This window comes from Phascolarctos cinereus, unplaced genomic scaffold (genome assembly GCF_003287225.1).
Source record: "Phascolarctos cinereus isolate Bilbo 61053 unplaced genomic scaffold, phaCin_HiC Scaffold_4;HRSCAF=312, whole genome shotgun sequence".
Lineage (NCBI taxonomy): Eukaryota > Metazoa > Chordata > Mammalia > Diprotodontia > Phascolarctidae > Phascolarctos > Phascolarctos cinereus.
The window spans coordinates 104920933-104942026 of record NW_027555847.1 but is presented as its reverse complement, the minus strand read 5'-3'; the positions used below and the strand labels follow the sequence as shown (position 1 = coordinate 104942026).

The window sequence follows — 21094 nt, the reverse complement described above, 5'->3', positions numbered from 1 at the left end:
GGAGATAGGATTTTAGCTGAGACTTGCAGGAAGCCAAGGAAGGGGAATTAAAAGGGAGGGAAGGAAATATGCACTTATAAGGGGCCTACTATGTATCCGGTACCATGCTAAGCATTTTACAAATTTATTTTCACTTGATCCAAGAAAGAGCTAAGAGGCAGAGATGAGGAGGGAGAGAGTTCTAGGCACGGGGGACAGCCCATGAAAATGCTGTTAGAAATGGAGTGTCATAAGTAAGGAACTATCCATGACTTAGGGCCTTGAAACTGAACTGGTACCACTGACTCAAAGTGAATTTTTATCTGTTTTAAAGAGTCACAAGCCAAAAGAAATAAAAAAGAAAATTTGCCACACTTTTCCACCCTGATTAAGTACATTTGACAAAAGGACCTTAAAAATAGGAGAGATTCCCATTTGTCTAGTGATGGCTCATTTGTATGGTTCTGCTTGAAGGTGAAAGGATTAGCTGAGTGTCTTCTTAAGTCCCTTCCCAGTCTTAAAAAGCTATGATTATTTAATGGCCTAATGAAATTTAATTATACACTTAACACTGTCAACAAATAAACAAGATAGAGTAGAACCATGAATCTAAACTACATGTTTATCTTTTTAAAGTGAAAAACTATAATGTCAACTTAACAGAAGGCACGTTCTTCTGATTTCTTTCTCTTCTGAGTTTTGTCACCATATTTAATTGTAAGGAAGTGTTTTTCCTTGTTCTGTTATCTTCACTATGCGTCATTTCACATGTCTTTCTTTGTATTGTTCAAATTTGTTGTTTTTTTATCTTGGAGTAATAGTTCATGTTGTTACAGCACAAATCGTTCAACCATTCTTCAAAGGCTGATTGGCTATTCTAGTTTTTCAGGAGTAAAAATAAAGAAGATATGGATGTTTCTGTATGGATAGATTGACTTTTTATGTTGCCTTTTAATATCATCCTTGATATTATGCCTGGTAGAAGGAAAAGCTACAATTGGTGTCATAACTCATTTTGTATATTAATTGCCAGATTATTGTCCAAAAAGCTTATGCCAATTTATAGTTGGTCCCAACAATATATTTTCCTGTAGCAAGCCAACATTGAATTTTATCATCTTTAGCCATTTTTGCCATTTTGGTGAGTTTTAATTCACATTTTTCACATTATTAGTATAAATCAGGGTTCTTAACTTGGGGATGGGGAGCTTGTTTATCTTTTAAATACATTTTAAAAATTGCATTTCAATGTATTTTCTTTGTAGTAATATATCTTTTGTTTTGTGCATTTTAAAACATGATTGTGAGAAGGATTTTTTAGGTTTCACCAGACTAGTAAAGGGATGCATGATGGGTATAAAACAAAGAGATACAAAATATTAAGAACTTCTGGTTTAAATATTTTTCAAGTAGTTATTAACAATTCATTTTTCTTCATTTAAAATCATCTAGTTGAGTTTTTTCCTATTGGGAATTGGAATAACAATTGTTATTCCATTATTGAATGAAAAAATGTTTCTTAATGTTTCCCAAAAACTTTGTCATCTTGAGTTTATCAGTCTCTTACATATGCTAGGTTCTATTTCTGGCTTCTGTGTTCTATTCCAGTGATCTACTTTTGTACTTTTTAATCCAGTAATAGATTACTGTCAGATTTTTATCAGATATATTTACTACAAAGATTTTTCCCAATTTGTTTCTTTTTCTTCCATTTGGAAAATATTGCTTTTTGTCATATAAAATATTTTTATTTGGGTTTAGTTAAATCCTTTAATTTTATATCAAAAAATTTCTTCTGACATATAAACTTGTTTCTCCTTCCTACAACTAAGATAAATATAAGATTCCTTTTTCTTCCAATTTTTGTGTTTTTTAGTATTTACATTATGGATTTATTGGGAGTTTACTTTGGCATATTATGTAATATATGTAACTGAATTCACTTTTTACCAAACACCTATTCAATTTTAGTCATCCGTGACTCCATTCCCTAATATTTGGTAATATTGGATTTATAAAATTTATTATTTTAGATACCCTAGGTTCTACTTTTGGATTTACTCTTCTATTCCAATTATCTATTTTTCCATTTTTAAAATTCAGCATCAAGCAGTTTTTATAAGCATTGCTTTATAGTTTATTTTCTATCAACAAGATTTATTTTTAAGAGTTTTTGCTATTAGAGAGCTCACATATTCTCCTAAAATCCCCAAAGTAGATAAACTGAAGGCTTGCATCTCTATTACTGTATTCCACATTGGTGGGGTGTGGTTTGTTTTTGTTTTTGTTTTTTGGGGGGCTAGTTTTTTAATCTACTCTTGACCTGCCATTGCAGACCCAGAAGGCAGCCCCCTATTTGCATGGCTTTTAGAATAAGACTTCAGAAAATGAAATGGAAAACAAAGAAAAGTCAGAAATAGAAGTTTGGTGCTTTTCATTTCTGTGCCCACAGTCCTTCCCTCACCCCACAGCCTTTTAGTCTTTAGTTTTACTCAGCTTCAGCAGGACTGAGACTGCTGGACTTGCAGTTATAACACTGAAGTTCAAGTCCCAACTCTACCATTAATGCATGAGACCTTGAGCAAATTACTTACCCAATATAGGCCTCAGTTTCCCCACCTGTAACATGAGGAAACTGGATTAAGTGAGCTTTAAGGTCCCTTCTAGCACTGAATCTGCAAGCTTTTGATAATTTGATGGCCACTTTTGCTAAAGTTAAAGTATGCACGCTTCTGCTGTTCCAAAGACATGCCGCACATGAGATTGTAAGCATCTAGCTCTTCTCCTAGAAAGGCAAATTCCTTTGGACAAAAGAGAAAGACTAAGACTAAAAGGGAGGTCCGACTACAGTTAAGATGCAGCCAGACCAAATAATGCTCTATAACCAAAGCAGTGTGAGGGCTTTTTTGCCCTGTTCAATGGCAAGTTTACAAAAGGGCTTTTTGTTAATTCAGTATAGAATTACTTGTACTCTATTTTATTGCCTCAGCTACACTGTTCTTGAGATTCCTTTGTGGCTAGTGGTCCTTTTCAGCTTTTTCTCTTCCTCTCTCTCACCACCCCTACCACTCACCCTTCCCACCTCACTCCCACTCCCCCAAAATAAATAAATAAGACCTAGGCCCTGCAGTGCTATAACTCAAATGTTAAAAGTGATTCTGGAAAACTTTACTCAAATGAAGCCTTCCTTATGTGATTCTCCTGCATTTTACAATTTATGTATAGAAACCAGAGCAGAGTAATGGCACTGTAATAATAACTGAAGTCTATATAGCAACTTTTATCTTACGTGATCCCAAAGTAATTCTACCAATATGAGAAAAGAATTGGTTATGTGGTAAAGCATGAAGTATACATCAATTCAATTCATTTAAGCAAACCTTTACTTATTAAAGACTTTAGTATTTGAAATCTATGGTGCTAGTCACTAGGGGCAGAAAAACAAAAGATTTAAGCAGTCTCTGTCCTTAAAGATCTCCACGTTCTACTGAGAGGCTGCTATACGTACAGGATCAAGTAAATGCAATATAATTTGAGGAAGAAGAGAATATTAATAATATAAAATATTTCATTTCTAAAATCCTAACTCTAGTTAATATCTACTGTAAGATAAACAGTCAAAAAGTGAATGGATTGCATTTTATAAATTGTGAGTCTGTGAAATCCATAAAAGAAAAATGTCATTTCTAAAGGTCTAACTCTTGTTAAAGACTGCAGTAATGGAAGAACAATTAGCAAATGAATGAATTGTGTTTCTATTCAGCCTTCTTTTGATAATTATTCATTTCCTCTTCTCTCCAGTAAAGGCCTCTCCCTGGAGTACAGCCAACAGTAAGTGAAACAGCTTTTTGAATTTCACAAGTGTATCTAATTTTCACAAGACTTTATATACACTGGAGAGTTGGGTTCCATAAATACTTTCCTTATATTTCAGTTTCCACGTTTATAAAATGAAGTTAATCCAGCCTATCTCTAAGGTCCTTTCTAGGCTCCAACTCCTATGATCTCATGATTTTATGTGGTATCAGATCTGATCAAGACTTGTCTTTTTTTTTAATTCAAGAGCATAAAGTGTTGATTGTTCTTCACTTCCTGGAGGCAGTAAGACTATAACCACAGAAATCATATCATTCACCAAAGAAATTCCGTGACTCCAGTTGTTTAAGACAATCTGTTTAAAGCACTGTACACATCTAAATTCAGTGAGTCAGTAAGCATTTGTTAAGCACCTACTCTGTACCAGGCGCTGTGCTTAGGACTGGGGGTACAGAGGCAAAAGACAATCCTCACCCTCAAGTAGCTCACAAACTAATGGGGGAAGACAGTAAGCAAACAAACAAGTACAAACTGCATACAGGATAAATAGGAAATAATTAACAGAAGGAAGGTCCTAGAATTAAGAGGACTTGGGAAAGCCTTCCTGGAAAAAAACCTTCTCATGACAGTGATGCTGATAAGAGGAAGGAAAATACCAACTACGATTAAAATATCATTTTATGGGTTTCAATAATAAAAACCCAGATTAAGCAAATATACATATAGCGCAGCGGCTAGAGCACCGGCCCCGGAGTCAGGAGGACCTGAGGTCAAATCCGATCTCAGATCAGACACTTGACATAGACGCTTACTAGCTGGGTGACCCTGGGCAAGTCACTTAACCCCAATTGCCTTTCCAAAAAACAAAAAGAAAAGAAAATATACATATATATGTAAATATAAGTATTTGTATATCACATCAGAATGATCAACACATTGAAAAAATTTATTACATTCAAAATCTTGTCTTAAAGTTCAAAACTCAGCAACCACTGCTCAAGGAAGAATTCCTACACGCTCTCTTTAAACTTCCCAGAACCTTCTTAGAGACTTGCCTTTTCTCCTCTACCTGTGACCTAATACAGTAAATATAGATTTGGGATAGATGGGATGAGGGGGAGGAGAAGAGGAGGAATCTTTATGTGAAAACATGATTTATTTAGTAATTTTCATTGTTAGCTATTTTCTTTTGAAATACCAACTCTTTTTAGAAGACACTAGGTACTACATAGGACTTCTATGAAAGTATGAAATTATTATTTTTTAAACAAATTTGTTATTTATTTTTAACATTCATTTTTTGAAATTATTATTAAAGGAGAGCATTCCCTTGAAACCAAATTGTCTCTAATTAATTTCAATAGATCCATGCTTTCCTATCCCATACATCCCTTACCCAAGTTCTTCTATTCTTGGAGAAAGCCCAACAAGCGGATTGGCCCACCTTCTATTCTAGTGATACTTAGCTCTGATGATATCTTTCATTCTGCTTCTCCTGCTTAATTCTTTATTAATTATATGTTGTGACCTGCTCATACCTCCTTTGTGCCTCTCCATTACATTTTGGATGGCCTGCAACTGTAATTCTTCAGAGACTGACATAAACCAATAATGGCTCTCAGGAAAGGGGAAAATAAATGAATCAGGAAAGCTTTTTAAGAATTTTAAGGACCTAAATTTAGGTTTCATACATCCAATATCAGCTACAGTTGGATAAATAGATATGTATTCTGAAATGCCCAAATATTTTTATTATTTTGATGTTTGCCAACATGCGTAAGAATACTAATGGTTTGTGGAGTTGCATCTGCATACTCATTTCATTTTATGTATTTTAATATATTCTACAGATTTTAAATGCACACACTAAAATGTTTCAGTCAACAAGAATTTGTTTGTTCTATACGGCAGGCAATGTGATAGCAGAGACTGAAATGAATTAGTATCTGTCAACAAAGAACTTTTATTCTATCATGGGAAACACCATGTTCATATATCGTATACAAAATGTGTTTAAAGTAAATACAAAGTATTTTGGGAGGGTGTTGGCACTGGCAATTTGAGGAATCAGGAAAGGTTTTATGTAAAAAGTGGTGCTTGAATGGAGCTTTAAACGAAATTAGAGATTCTAAGTGGTGGAGCTGAGAATTTACATTTTCAGAGTGTGGGACAGAGATGGTCTATCATGTGTGAGCAGCAGCAAGAAGATGAGTCTGATCCCACTGTGGAGCGTGTGAAGGGGAATAATGTGTAACAAAGCTGTAAAGGTAGATTAGAGGCAGATTATTAAAGGCTTTAAATGCCAAACAGAGGAGCTTGTGTTTGATCCTATCAATAACAGAGAGCCACTGGAATTTATTGAACAGATGAATGAAATGATAAATCCCGAGTTCTAGGAAAATCACATTGGCAGCTGTGTGGAAGATGGATTGGAACGGGGAGAGACTTGTTGGGACAAAAAGACCAATTAAGAAATTATCGTAATAATCCAGGCCAGAATTGATAAGGGTCTAAACCATAGTGGTGCTGATGTATAGACGCCTTGATGTTTCAGAAACTAATCATCTAATTTGAAGAATTCAGCCATTTTGCTAGACTCTCTCTCCTGCCAACTGCCTTTTGGCACTTTTGATGCCCATTAGAACTTACACTCCAGAGTAGGCAGGGAAAATGGAGATTATAACATCCAGAACGTGAAGGGAACTTGGAAATCATTGATTCCAACCCCTCATTTTATAGATGAAAATACAGGCTCAAGGAGGTATAATCACTTGCCCAAGGTCAGATAGATAGTAAGCAGTGGAAATGGGATTCAAACCCAGATCTTTTGGCTCTAAATCCAATGAAAGGAACACTAAAATTAGCAGCTGATGACCTGGGTTCAAAAATCTAACTCTGTCATGCGTAACCTTAGATACTTCACTTAACCTATCAAGGGCTCTGTTTCCTCATCTATAAAGTTAGGGCTTTGGACTATATGACCTTTATCCCATCCTGCTCCCTCCCACTCTATGATCCTAGTTTCTGGTATTCTTTGCACTATGTCACTAATCTATTTCATTAGTTGGTAGGCCTGATAGAAAAGTTTGAGAGAAGAAAATGAAGTTAAGATATAAAATGAGAATTGGGAACTCTCTGTAAATTTCAGTTACCTATAATTTCCTTAATGATATCCTCAGCTCCTCATTTCTCTCTTCTGTTGGATAACAAACTACTGATAAAGGAAAAATGCTCCATAGCGTAGGTCATGGAAGGCATTATAGAATTTAGGTTGGAAGGGGTTGTAGTAGGGTGGTAAATAATAGCATTTATGGGGCAAGGAAAAGAAATTGTAAAATAGTTGTTTCCTTTGAGATTATCTTCTTAACTGTCAAAAAAAGTCTTTCTGCCACCATACTATTACGTCACTGGATTTGTGATTCCATCAGGGTAGGCTCTCCCACCATCCCAACAATGATAGAAATCCCAGCCACTTATGCCTGCTTATCTTCTACAATTCCTGTGCATGTTCTCCAATAAATCCTCCCGAGGTAGTCTACCATATTATTTGGTACAGAGCTGTGATTCCATCAGTGAGGCGACTCCCTCTACCAAAGCAGATGAGCTACTGTTGTGCAATGTATAGTCTTAGAGAGTTGCCTAGGGAACCAAGTGACATGTCCAGCTAGTATATGTCAGTGGTGGAGCCTTAAACCAGGCTTCCAGACTCCAAGGCTTGCCATTATGACTTGGCACATCACCATATTCTTAGGAAAGTAAGTTGTTTATAAGAATAAGGCTGTTAAAGCCACATTGTGTGATGACTAGTATTGATAGACTCAGGCCCTTCTCAGCAATGCAAGGATCTAAGACATCTCCAAAGGCTTCATGACGGAAAATGCCATCCTCATCCAAAGAAAGAACTGTGGAGTTTGAATGCAGATCAAAGCATACTATTTGCTCTTTTTTTTCCTTCTGTTGTGTTTTGTTTCCTCTTTCTGGTGGTTCCTCCTATTGGTTCTATTTCTTACTTACAACATCACTAATGTGAAAATATGTTTAATAGGAACGTATACGTATAGCCTATATTAGATTGCACACCATCTTGGAGGAGGGAGTGGGAGAAATATTTTAAAACTCAAAAGCTTATGGAAGTGATTGTTGATAAATCAAAATAAATTAATAAAAAAAAGAAAAAGGTTGTTAAAATGGGGCATGCAGTCCATAATTTGACCTAATTTTTATACATATTGATGAACTCCATGGAATTATACATGCCAATCAACAAGCATGTATCAAGTACTTCCCATGGGCCAGGACTGGCACACACATATGTATGATTCCTTTTGCTTTTATAATTCAGTACTTGAATATTTCTGGGACCTGTGATTTCACCAGTATGGGCAGTTCCTCAGCAAAGTAGATATGGAGCCATCTATGACTTCGTAAATTATGTTTGACAGTTGATATAGCCAAACAATCCGTAACGTTGCAGTTGACCTTGTGATGAGCATCTTGAAACTTAGGTAGTAGGATGGTCTTCAGGAAACAGGCATATTCACTACACTCCTAGGATCCGTGTTCAGTGAACTTCCTGTTTGAAGAATGTATGCTCCGCTGCGATCGCCTCTAGACCATGAGGAGGAAGACTTTAGTGAAGGACTTACTCTTAAAAAAATTAAATTCTGTTTTGACATTCTTGCTTCCGTGGATTGTATTCTCATAATAAGTCTGATGGGTCTATGTGCATGTAGAATTGCCGCGTGGGGTGGTTAGGAGAAGGTCATTTTGAGTGTATGCTTTTGTTTGTTAGACTGCCGAAAGTTTCTAAGAATGACACCACTTCAAAGTTACACATATTTTTTGTGTCATTTTTGCATCAAATCTCTGAAAACCCCAATAGTTAGTCAAATCAACTTCACAATGAAAAAGTAAGGGAGTAAAGTTTATGATGAAAAATTCCATGGAAGAGATCCTGGGTAGTCATTTATTCCTCCTTCTCCTTTCTGACAGGGCTGGATTGTGACCCGGCAGGCAGATATTCACAAAGAAGTCTTACTTTTAGGCTATGCCTGCCAAATATTTGTGGTTGTGTTTGTTGCCTTGGGTGGAGTTCCACTCTCACTGCCCTATCCTCACTGGTGCATACACCTTGGCAGAACATAGCCTTGGGCCCAGGGATGATCAGTGTCATATTCCTGAGTCTGAAAACTTGGACTCAGTTGTTTTTTTTTTTCCTGTGGGATTTCAGCTTCCCCAAAGTAGACATGAAACGTTTGCACTTGATATGGGTTTCATGCTATGACCTTCTTATCAATTCTTTCCTTTCCTGCCAAGTGGAGAAAATGGGAGCCAGATTTTTGTGCCTGCCCTGCATTTTACATGGCCCTCCCATGAAAGCCGTCAAATCTTGGAGAACTCGAAATGTCATCCTCAAGATCTTGTGCCACACATTGTGCTAAGTAGAAAAAAGAAAAGGTCACTGGCTCCTTCTGAGTTTTGGTCCTGGCCCATGGTCACTGCTTTTGAATACTTCTGGGAAATATCAAAACGTTGTGTTGGAATTTGGGGCATCACCCTGGATTCTGGACAAGCATTGAGAAAATAGTTCTGACAAGTGTGGAAAATTTTTAATGGCTCATCTTTGGGGTTAAACAAACTGGTATAAACACAAAACCACCCATTTACTATGGCGTGCCTGTGGGTCTAAATTTACAACATAGCATTTTTCTACTTTATAAAAAGAATCACAATCCAGACTAATTCAAAGAATGTGTAAGGATCAGGCCTTCCCTACATTCTTGGAAACCTCTAAATATATATGTGTGATTATAGATATAAGATTACTCTCTCCCTGAACCTCAGTTTTCTCATCTATAAAATGAGGGCATTTGATTACATGTCTCCTACAATGCCTTCCACTTCTTGATTCATTATTCTAGAATCCTAAACATATGTATACAAATATATATGTGCATGTTTGCATATATGGATGCATGTATATGTGTGTATATATATACACACACACACACACACACACACATATATATATATATAATATGTTTTGAAAAGCATACTAAACTAAAAAGTAGAGCAAGTTTCAGACTGTGAGGTCCAGACTAAAAAAATCCTACCATCCTCCCTCCCCCCAACTCCCTGAGCTTATTATATGCTACTTATTAGCATCATCATTCTTGCACTGTAAGAATTCCTAGAATTTTGTAGCATGCACAAATGCTGGTATTTAGAGCAGGGAGAGAAAAAATAAATTCCCTTCCCTGATGAGCTAACACTGGGGGTGCAAAGCAGGAGGCCAGGCAACCCCTAAGCAGCAGGTGGTCTGTGTCATTGGAATGTTTTGCAGCCAGGGGTTCAAATAACACTTGTGAAGAAACCCATCCAGAAACAGTGGCCTTGCAGCTCATGAACTAAAATGAAGCCCACCTCCTTAAGACATGGTGGCTTGTAGCCACAAAAACTCTCAGATGAGGGATGCTGCAGCTTCTACCCCCCATGCTGTCCCTCTTGGGACTTCTCATCTTGTCCTCTTGTTTGCTCTCCTGCTGCAGATTCATCCCTGAGGCCTGGTCGGCCTGCACGGTCACCTGTGGTGTGGGCACCCAGGTGAGGATGGTGAAATGCCAGGTGCTGCTGTCTTTCTCCCAGTCTGTGGCTGATCTTCCCGTCGATGAATGTGAAGGTCCAAAGCCGGTGTCCCAGCGTGCCTGCTATGCCGGACCTTGCAACGGGGAAATTTCTGAGTATAATCCTGAGGAGACAGATCTGCTCTATGGTGGCCTGCAGGATTTTGACGAGTTGTATGACTGGGAGTATGAGGGCTTCACGGAGTGTTCTGAGTCCTGTGGAGGAGGTGAGAAAGGCAAATTCAGTTCAAACCCCTTTCCCTTCCCCATATTTTGTCCTCTCTTCGTGTTTTCCCTTTCCGTGTGCAAATGTGCTGCACAAAAGATTTGTTTACTGCCTCTGTTCCAAGGATGGTGGGAGGGAGGGAGTGGAGGAAAGAGGTCTTAACGCAGAGTTAGACAAAATGAAACACAGATGTATTGCTCTTTCTTTTTTTTGGCCTGCCTGGGTTTCATGCTGTCAGCCGTGAGTGGCCCATGAAGCTAATGTTTTTACTTGCAGTTGTCTTTCTGATGATTCACAATATAGTCTCAGTACAGCTGATTGGGAAATACCATTGACATAAACATGGTGGAACCCTTGACATGCAATATCATGTATCTATGCTCATCTCAGTGTATGTGATATGAACCAAGACATAGGATGTCTAACCAGACTGTCGTTTCCAACAACACATTCCCACTGAATTATTTGACACTCGGATTATATCAACAGGTTGTACCTCCTGGGGACATTTTAAAATTTTTGGATAATTAACAGTTATGTGGCTGACATAATTAACCCTAATGGTGCCTGCAGCTATTCGGACAGTGCTTTACATAGCTATTTAAACATGTAACTCATCTGATCCTCACTACAATGTGCTTTGGTAGTATAGATATTATTATACCTTTTTAACAGATGGAGAAATTGGGGAACAGAGAAGGGAAGTGATTTTTCCCAAAGCCCCACATACAATAGATAATAGAGCCAAAATTTAAGTCTTTGATTCTAAGCCCAGTATTCTTTCTATTATGTTGGACTGTCTCCCTAATATATCTGTTTAGATGTTAGAAGTTTGAAACTAAAAGGGATTTTTAAGAGTCCTTTTATCTCATTTTATAGATTAAGGCACTGAGGCCCAGAGAAATAAGATAACTTATACTAAGATCACACAGCTAGTAGCAGAGTTGGAACTAAAACCTAGTTCTCTTGGATTTTATGTATTACATACACTGTTTCCTTATCACTTGGAGAATGACTTAAGGTCAAGGTCATGAGCTAAAATGAAATCCTATAATGACATTCTGTATGGATCTGCTACTCACTAGCAGATTCCAGAATCCATTGCTTGATACAGACTATCCTTAAAGATCTTGGGGTTGTGAGTTGCTGAATGAGAATGTATGTGACAGCATCAACATTTTGTCTGTCCTGCTGTCCTCTTCCCACTTCTCCCCACAAAGAGATACTAGCGACACAGGAAATCATGGGAGAGGCCCTGCCAACCTAACTCATTGGCAGTCAATAAAACCCTTTGGGTGTGGAAGGGTCTCAATATCAGGAAATGTTTTCATCACCAAAGATTCCCAATTAGGTAATATAAAAACCCTAACAAGAAGTCCCCTGGGCATTGCATTTTTAAGGCATTTTTCATCATCATTGAGGGTGGAATAATAAATATGACCAAAGAGCTCACAGTGGAGTTGAAAAGGCATTGAAAAACGGAACAATGGCAAGAAGAGAATAGTCTTTTTATACAACAGGTCTTTTACTAGGAGTTTAATAGTCTGACCTTGGGACTCTTGTTTGTTTCCAAGTCTTCCAATTTCAAACCCTGGAATTCAAAAAGGTTTTAATGGAGAGTCCTGGTACTTAAAAGTCTAAATTCTTCCAGCTGATTTTCGCAAGACAGCTTGCTGGAAAACCACTCATGTATTGCTTGCTCATACATTTTCAGGGCATCACTTCATGCAAAACTAGAGATAAATGTTTTAAAAGACTTTGTTATCACAAAGAGAAGGGGAAGCTGAGAGATCTAATGGAAAGGCTGTCATAGCCTTTGGTCCCTTTCCTCTGCCAGGGTGATGAACAGGGGATGAGCCAGTTGAGTTTCCATCCCTAATTTCCATGCTAGAATTGATTAATGACTATTTCTAGCCTAAGAAAAATACACTTGATGAAAAATGATATTTATATATGAGTTAAACCTAGGTAGTCGTGAGCTTCAGCTACAGTAAGCTCAGCCTCCAACTTTATGAGCAGATGGAAAAAATAGATTCAGTAATGGAATATATAAATAACTATATGCCTTTATCTTCAAAAATCCAGCCATTCCACTGACCAACCAGGAACACAAGATCCAAAGTATATTGTGTATATGGAATGTATTTAATTTAAAACATTTTCTGTGTATCGATTTGGAAGTAAAATCTGAATGGTTGATGCACCAGTTGATCCATGCCTGTAGGAGCTGAGTCTTTGTATAACATAAATTATACATCTTATAGAGCCAAGAGAGGAGAGTTACTGAAATTTCTTAGGTCTCAAACTGTCAACAACTGAACACATTTACCTATAGTTGTATCACTGTGCCAAGGTAATATTTACTTCTAAAATCCTACAGTTGAAAATTCCAAAGTGGTGAAAATATGCATGGAAATATGGTTCATATGATGTCCATATGAACTTTTAAAAAGCCCTTTCAATATATGGAATGTATATTTTAAAGTCATTGCTTGACAGCAACATTTTATTGTCTTATCAACTTTGATCTTCCACCAAAATGTTACCCAGGAGATTTCATGGGTGTGTGTGTGTGTGTGTGTGTGTGTGTGTGTGTGTGTGTGTATGTGTATACACATACATATAAATATATGTATATACATATTTATATAATATATGCATATATACATATATATTAATCATTTTACCTAAAGTCAACCAAAAATGTGCAGGATTAGTGAATAGATTCTAAATCAATTTTTTGGTTGCAACATAGGTCAAGATTATTTTATTGCTTTTGTAATCTCAAGAGATGAAACTAAATAGATGCAAAAGTAACCTTTCACCTTGCAGAGGTAGCAACCAGAAGGAACTAGTTAGTAATTTAGCCTGTCGTTAGTGGCCATATTTCCCAGACCTGTCATCAAATATCATGTAACAATTATGCTATTCTGGTAGATATAAACACTGAAAATCCCATTTGCTGGAAGATTGAAAGCAAACCTAAATCTCTTAGATTTGTGTCCTAGGTCCCACCCTTACCTCCTTGTTTTATGTCAGTGTCCCATATGTGAACTGACAGTTGTGCTCAATACCAGATTTGAAACTGATCAGCTTCGTAATGCTTAAATATCAAGCAAATAGATCAATATCAAAATCCAGGTGATAGAGAACTTGATATCAGGGATATTTCAGGAAAATAAAAGGCACTTTTTCATAGTGCATTTTTCTTTATAAGCTCTTTCCCTGGTATTTTGAGCAAGAAATGAAAATTTTGCCTCATTTGGGTGATAATGACTGATTAGAAATCTGTATTAAAAGCTTACAGATACAGAGCTAGGGGCTGGTGTAAATTCAAAGAAATGTAAGGCACAGTGACTTCCTTCAAGAAGCTTACAATATAGTAGAAGAACTGAGATATGCATACAAATATATATTATATTTGTATATATATGTATATATATATATATATATATATATATACGTATTACACATTATAATATACATATTATACCAATATGTATAATACAAAGAAAATATGGTAGCAGTATATGAGATATAAGCAAAGTGCTATGGGAATTAAAGAAGGAGATCACCTGAGGTGGGGGAAGATGGAATTAGGGAAAGCTTTTTTGGAGGAGGTGGTATAGGATCTGGGTCTTAAAGGATCTGTTGAATTTTAACAAGGAGAAATGCCCTAAGAGGAGGAGCGCTGAGCATTTGAAGTACATGAAGCATTATGAAGAAAGCACAGAGATAATTCAAGTAGTCTAGTTTGACTGGGGGAATGTTGAGTGTATGAAGTAGAGTGATGTGAAATAAACTTTAGGGCTACAAAGCACTTTATGTATTGTCTCCCCTGTTAGAATGGAGGCTTAGTATGAATAGGGATTGTTTTGTTTTTTTCTGACTATTCCCAGGGCCTACCAAAGTGTCTGGCATTAAGAGGACAATTTAAAAATATTTGATTCATTGGTTGATTACTGTACATGAGTGTATTTGAGTCTCCCGGCCACCTGGTATAGTAGGCATTCCAAGTATTGCTATTTTGGTTTTAAATGAAGAATCTGGAACTCAGAAAAGCAAAGGGATGTGCCTAAGGTGATTGAGCAGCACAGCTTACAGGTGACAGAACTGGGGCGCAAACCCAAGCTTTCTAAATGTAAATGCAGATACCACAGGGTCTTTCAGTATAAATTTTGTCTGTTCCAAGTTTTCTTTCTCACCAGATATTGTTTTAAAAAATAATGATACTTGAATTGCTAAAACATGAATGAGAAGATGGTTTGGGCCTTTTAAAATTTGGTTTTAAATTGAGATTAATGGTACATACATATGTATCTGCTCTTCTGGGACTTTTAGATAAAAATCTTAAATTGTGAGTTGTAAACATAACCTTTTACAACCATTTTTCCTGTAAACTTGTCTTTTAACAAAAGGAGGAGTTTAATTTAAGTTTAGATACATAGACATGTCTCTTTTCACACACATAAAATTGTTTGGAACTTTCATAACCAGATGTGTAGGAAAATAAACTAGAATGAACTATTATGGTACATACATCTTGTGTTCAATCAAAGACTCAGACTTTTAAGGCCCAACAAAATGGTCAACCAACCATTACTCAAAAGCCTCCAATAATATGTAATATACTATTATATGTAGTGATTATGAGTATCTACCAATGCAACTCTTTCACACATCATTTTTTTTTTTACCTAAGAAGATTCAAATTAAATCTTGAACCGCATTTCTTTAAAAGTCACAAGAGATGAAAATGGAGAGAGTGCACCCATGGCAACATTTTAAAAGGCTGATGTCAAGCATTTTGTTTGAGAAAATTTTGGCTTCCTTTACAGATGAAGAAGAGGATATGTGGGTTTGACAGACAATAACCAAACACTTTTAAAGCAATAGCCATTCTAAGTGAACATTCTAGGTCAATGTTGAGACTCATCTGTAAGTCTTAAGATGAGAGCAAGAACTTCTTTGGGAAACTCAATTTGAAAAGGAGAAAAAAGGCTTCTACTCTAAAACTGGTTGATAGTGATGAACTAACTAACTGGTAAATTACAAGTGATTACAAAGAAAGATCTGATTAGAAAATGTGGTTTATATATTGTGTGTGGTTTGTCTTTCATTCTGAAAGATGACCATGACATCAGGAAGATGATTCCATGACTTGCAGATGAATTGGATTTAAGTGAGGGAGGGCTGTGCAAAGTTACCAGCCTCACTTTCTTTTCCAGAGCCATCTGGGTCCAGTGGCCAGATGTAGATCAGGATGACTGGACTGGGCCCAGGATGTGGTGGGAGATGTTGGCCTTTTTAAGCTAAGGTCTTTAGGAGTTTTCATTTTGACTGAGGTGGCACCCATTCAGTGATTAGGGCTGTTTAAGAAATGAACCAAGGGACGGCCCCTTTAGCCTCAGGGTTTCTGGCCAAAAGAGAAACAATTACTATTTACATTCATTCGAGCCAGGAGGACTCAAAAAACAACATTAAGTGGTGCTTGGGCAGGGACCTATTGTTGTCCAATCACCGAAAGCCTGAGTGAATTGGGCTTAAGGCACCGTCTTTAATAAAGAAGTGTAGCCAGTAAACCCCAGGATATCAAGGTAGGTTTCAGCCATCAAGATTTACCTTCTTTTGGACAGAGAACCCTCAAGTAAGGGCATGATATCCGAAGACAGAAAGGAGGTGAGGATCAGTGTTGTCCAATTGGAACTGGCCAGTTGGGTCCCTAGTGGGAAGCTCTGACTACTCACAAGTTGTGGTTTGTCCTTTATGTGCACTCAGAAGAATAGTGAAAATATCATTGGTCTTAGGGACAAAAAGCCTGGATTCAAGTCCTACTTCAACCCTTAACCGCTACATGACTACAGACAAATCCTTTATCTCCTTCAAATCTATTTCCTTATCTGTTCAATGGTTACAATATTTCCTATTTTGTTTTGTTCACTTTGTAAACCTTAAAGCACTATACAAATTAGTTATGTTATAGTATTTTCAAATGAAGATATAATTAATACATAGGTACATAATTTTATATCAATATTTTCATGCATTTAGTGAATGTTGGTATTCCCTCCAGTGATGTAGATGTTATATGTAATTGGATAATATATGTGTGTGTGTGTGTGTGTGTGTGTGTGTATACACATCATATAAAGTGTGTATGTGTATGCTTAAGCTCCAAGAACCCATCATCTTCCTGATGTCATGGTCCTCTTTCAGAGCAAAAGACAAACCACACACGATATATAATCCACATTTTCTAATCAAATCTTTCTTTGTACTCACTTGTCATTCACCAGTTAGTTCATCACTATTAGCCAGTTTTAGAGTGGAAGCTCTCCTTTTATCTCCTTTTCAACTTATGTTTCCCAAAGAAGTTCTTGCTCTCATCTTAAGACTCCTGGATGAGTCTTGACATTGACCTAGAATGTTCACCTAGAATGATTATTGCTTTAAAAGTATTTGGTTATTGTCTGTCAAATCCAAGATTTCATCTCTCTGGGCCCTCCATCAGCTATCATAGAGTACAGCCCCTCCAAGCTATAGTAAACAGTCTTTGTAAATTGTGGTGGCTGAAAAAAAATGTATCAATTGGTGGTCAGCCCTCTGCTGATGAGCCTACCTGCATCTTACATAGACTGGGCCTTAAATGGCAAATACGGACCTGTCACTAGAACCAAATGCAAAGTTTTTCCAGCCTAAAATGTCCTACTGGAATTTGAGTATTGTTGACTTATTCTTTAATACTGTAGGGTCACATCCACACCACTGTGGGGCTTCGTAGTGGGACTTCATTCAAGGGTACATGTATATATTGTCTGGTTTTCATTGTTTTATGGGTGGATACATATAGAATTTATATAGTGAATTATATAATAGAGCATTATAATATAAAAGATTATATATACAACAGTATATATTCATACATATATTTATAGACATTTAGATGTATGTATACATGTATTATATATACACATATATATTATGTGTATATGTGTATGTATGTATATATGTATGTGTGTGTGTGTGTGTGTGTGTGTGTATCTCTGAAAGTGACTTTGAGTGAATGTTCTATCTAGCCTTCTCCCTTAAGACTGTACTTAAATTATCTCAGACAAATTAGTGTCTAAGCTATTCTTGAAGATCACTGGGGAAGCAGATTCTACTGTGTCTCTTGGTATTTGAAAAATGCCAGTTGCTGCCATTTGATACTCTATGTAACAGGGGTGGAGTGGTTTCTAAAGTTCTTACCCATTTGGGTTTAGGCACGGAGGCACAGGCCTTAGAGTGGGAGGGGGGTGCCCCTAAAGCACGGACTGCCAAGAAACCCTCAGACTCCTATTTTACTGGCACAGGTTCACGAATCTACAAAGAGAAGTGTTTTTAATGAAATTAGTCATCACAGCCCTTCACTTCCCTTTCTTCATTCCAACTTCCAAACCTGCCCCAGGTCTCTGTAGCAATGAGCCAGAATCAGAAGGAAGCAAGAGAAGGTTTTAAGCCCTGGCTGCTGAGGCACCTAAAGAACACGGCTCTTTGACAGTGACTTCAGTTTACCAAATGTTGGATCTTACACTATTGCTTTGTGCTTCCACCCATTCCAAGCACAACAATCCCCTGTTGATGAAAATAGAGAGTGTGAAGGTCATAGAGCCATTTTTTTTTTTACACCCTGCCCTCTTTCTGCGTTAAATTATCACTTTTCACCATTGGTGGTGAAACTGTGGTGGCGTCTTGTTTGCCATGGCTCTCAGCGATACAGGGCTGTATTTGTTGGGGCTTCTATTGCCTGTTTTCCTTTGGCTACCCTCTTCGAGCGGCATGCATTCAGAGGCCACAAATCTCTGAGCACTTTCTTCCTTGATCTAGTGATTCTCGATGAGATTGGCAGCTCTGAACTTTGAACTGCCCATTCTGACAAGCTCCAGGATCCATACCAGCCACCAGGACCTCCCACTGGTTCCCTTGTCTACACTTCATCACCCTATTTCTGAGCTTTCCCTGCACCCGTGGCTTGATGGTGTGATTTGTGTGCAGGTGTCCAAGAGGCTGTGGTGAGCTGCCTGAACAAACAGACGCGGGAGACCGCAGATGAAAGCCTGTGCGTGACGAGCCGCCGGCCGCCGAAGCTCCTGAAATCCTGTAATTTGGATCCCTGCCCTTCAAGGTAAGCTACTTGTGGGCGCACATTCTGAAAAAGCAAGGGACCAGGCTGGGTGCATCCTTCCAAAAGGCACCGAAAAGCAGAACCCTTATTGTTACCCGATGTTTTGAAAACCAATTAGCATCAGCTCAAACTTCTAGTTGAATCCACTTAAATTTAATTGAAACCAGGGCTTTTGAATCCTGGCCCAGTGGGCGTTCACGTCCTCCAAAAGACTGTCGTGGCTGCTGCGTCCGTGTGCCGCCGCTGCCTTGAATTGGAAGGAACATTCAGATTACTAACATATCCATGATGCTTGTGGGCTGTTCTCCCAGGCTCTAACACCATTCTAACTAATTAGCCTAGACCTCCGGGCATTGGGAGTGGGGAGTGTGTGTTTTAGAAACCTGGGACTTGCCATAGGATCTGGGTGGTATAACTGATCCGCTGTGAAATCTGTAGGCTCGCAGCGTGCAGATTCATTATAGCATGCTCTCTCGGGGGTGTGTTATTCCACCCGCATAAAATCAATTAGGGCATTTCATTACTGAGCCCTGTCTGTGTTTCATTATTACACAATCTAAAGTCTTAGTTAATCAATCCAATCACTTCTAAAGTCCACAGAATTTTATGGTGTCTTAAATACTTGCTTTTCAGATACTCTTTTATAGCATAATGCTCTGATGTGTCATTTTTCTTTGCAAGTGAATAGTTCAAAGGACTGGAACCAGGCTTTCAGATCTGCTAATAGCATGGAAAAAAAAAATGTCCCTGCACAAGGAGTTGATATCCTGGATGTCCAGGGGGAAATTTAGCTTCTGAATCTAACTACTTGCGTGTGTCTTCAGATGGTTGTTTCTCATGGTGTAGCAGAAATTTGGGGAGCGGTACCCAAGTGCCATTCTCAGCGATCTAACATACTTCTCTGGAGCTGATGCACCCTTTACTTTCGGGAGCAATGCCAGCCACATAATGGAGAGAATACTAGATTCTTGGACAGAGAAAGGAAGGGAAGCAGAATTTTTGAGCCCCTGCTATATGCCAAACATTATGCTAAACCTTTGCAACTGTTATCTCATGATCCTCACAACAGCCCTGGGAAGTACATATTATTATTATCCCCATTTTACATTTGAGGAAACTGAGGTAGTCAGAGGCTAAGTGACTTGCCCAGGTGCACACAGCTAGCAAGTATCTGAGGCTGGATTCGAATTTCAAATCTTCCTAATTTCAGGACTTGAGTACTCTATTGGCTGCACCGCCCAAGTATAGGTGTCAAGGTTCAAGTCTTCCTGTTGACAGTAACAACAACTATTAGCATTTATATAGTGCTTTAGGTTTGCCAAATGTATTACATAGTTATTTCACTTGAACCTTCTAGCACCTAAAAAATGGATACTGTTGAGGGATTATCATCTCCTCATTTTACTCAAGAAGAAAACTAAGGCTCAGAAAGGACTTGAATCCATAGCTTCCTAACTCTACCTTCTTAGCTTATTATCCCAGGGATGTGCTAGTGCCCGATCACATCAACACTGGAAAGCCTGTTGTTAAATTTTTCAGAAAGTGTGATTATTTACACCTCAGAAATCAGCAAATGCTACAAACCAGGTGATTTTCTAGACTTAAGGAAATGACAGAAAAAATGTTAAGAATGCAGATTAAATTTTAAAAGTATGTTTTACTTTTTTAGAGAGCAGGTTGTTAAACATTGACAACCACACCTCTGACTATACCACATTCCTTCTCTCTTATGAGCTATGCAATCTTCAAATCACTTAACCCTTCTGTGCCTTGGTTTACTCATCTGTTAAAGATAATAATGCTTCTGCTATGCTGACTGTCTTACTTCAGCATTATTGTCAGGATCAAATGAGATGATATTTGTGAAGAATTTTGTAAGCTGCAAAGTACTATATAAATTATGTTATCCTCATAATTTCATTTTCCCCTTTGGTGCATGATGCAGAGGAGGGTGGAGGCAGGCATAGTCACCATGCCCTCTCAGGGACAGAGCTGCAGCACCACATCACCAGCTGCCCTTTGGATGCCTCAAACTTAATGTCCTGAACTCATCTAAAGTTCAACATGTTCACCAACCTTGGTGTCATCCTCGACTCTTCATACTACATATCAAATCCTCTGCCAAATCTTTTCATTTATCCTTTCACATCTGTCATATACATCCCCTTCTCTCCACTCACAAAATCACAACCATAGTTCAGACCCTTATCACCTCTTGCCTGAACTATTACATTAGCTTTCTAGCTGGTCTCTGCCTCAAGCCTCTCCGTACTCCAATCTATCCTC

General features: G+C 37.8%; 1 protein-coding gene across 1 annotated transcript in view; it reads left to right on the top strand.

The window, feature by feature from the left end:
* The window catches only part of ADAMTSL1 (ADAMTS like 1), a 409980-nt gene that overhangs the window by 237357 nt on the left and 151529 nt on the right, over positions 1 to 21094 (top strand). The window contains 2 exon segments of the mRNA XM_078152482.1: positions 10344 to 10645; positions 18679 to 18808. Of these exon segments, the coding sequence (XP_078008608.1) occupies positions 10344 to 10645; positions 18679 to 18808 (432 nt within the window).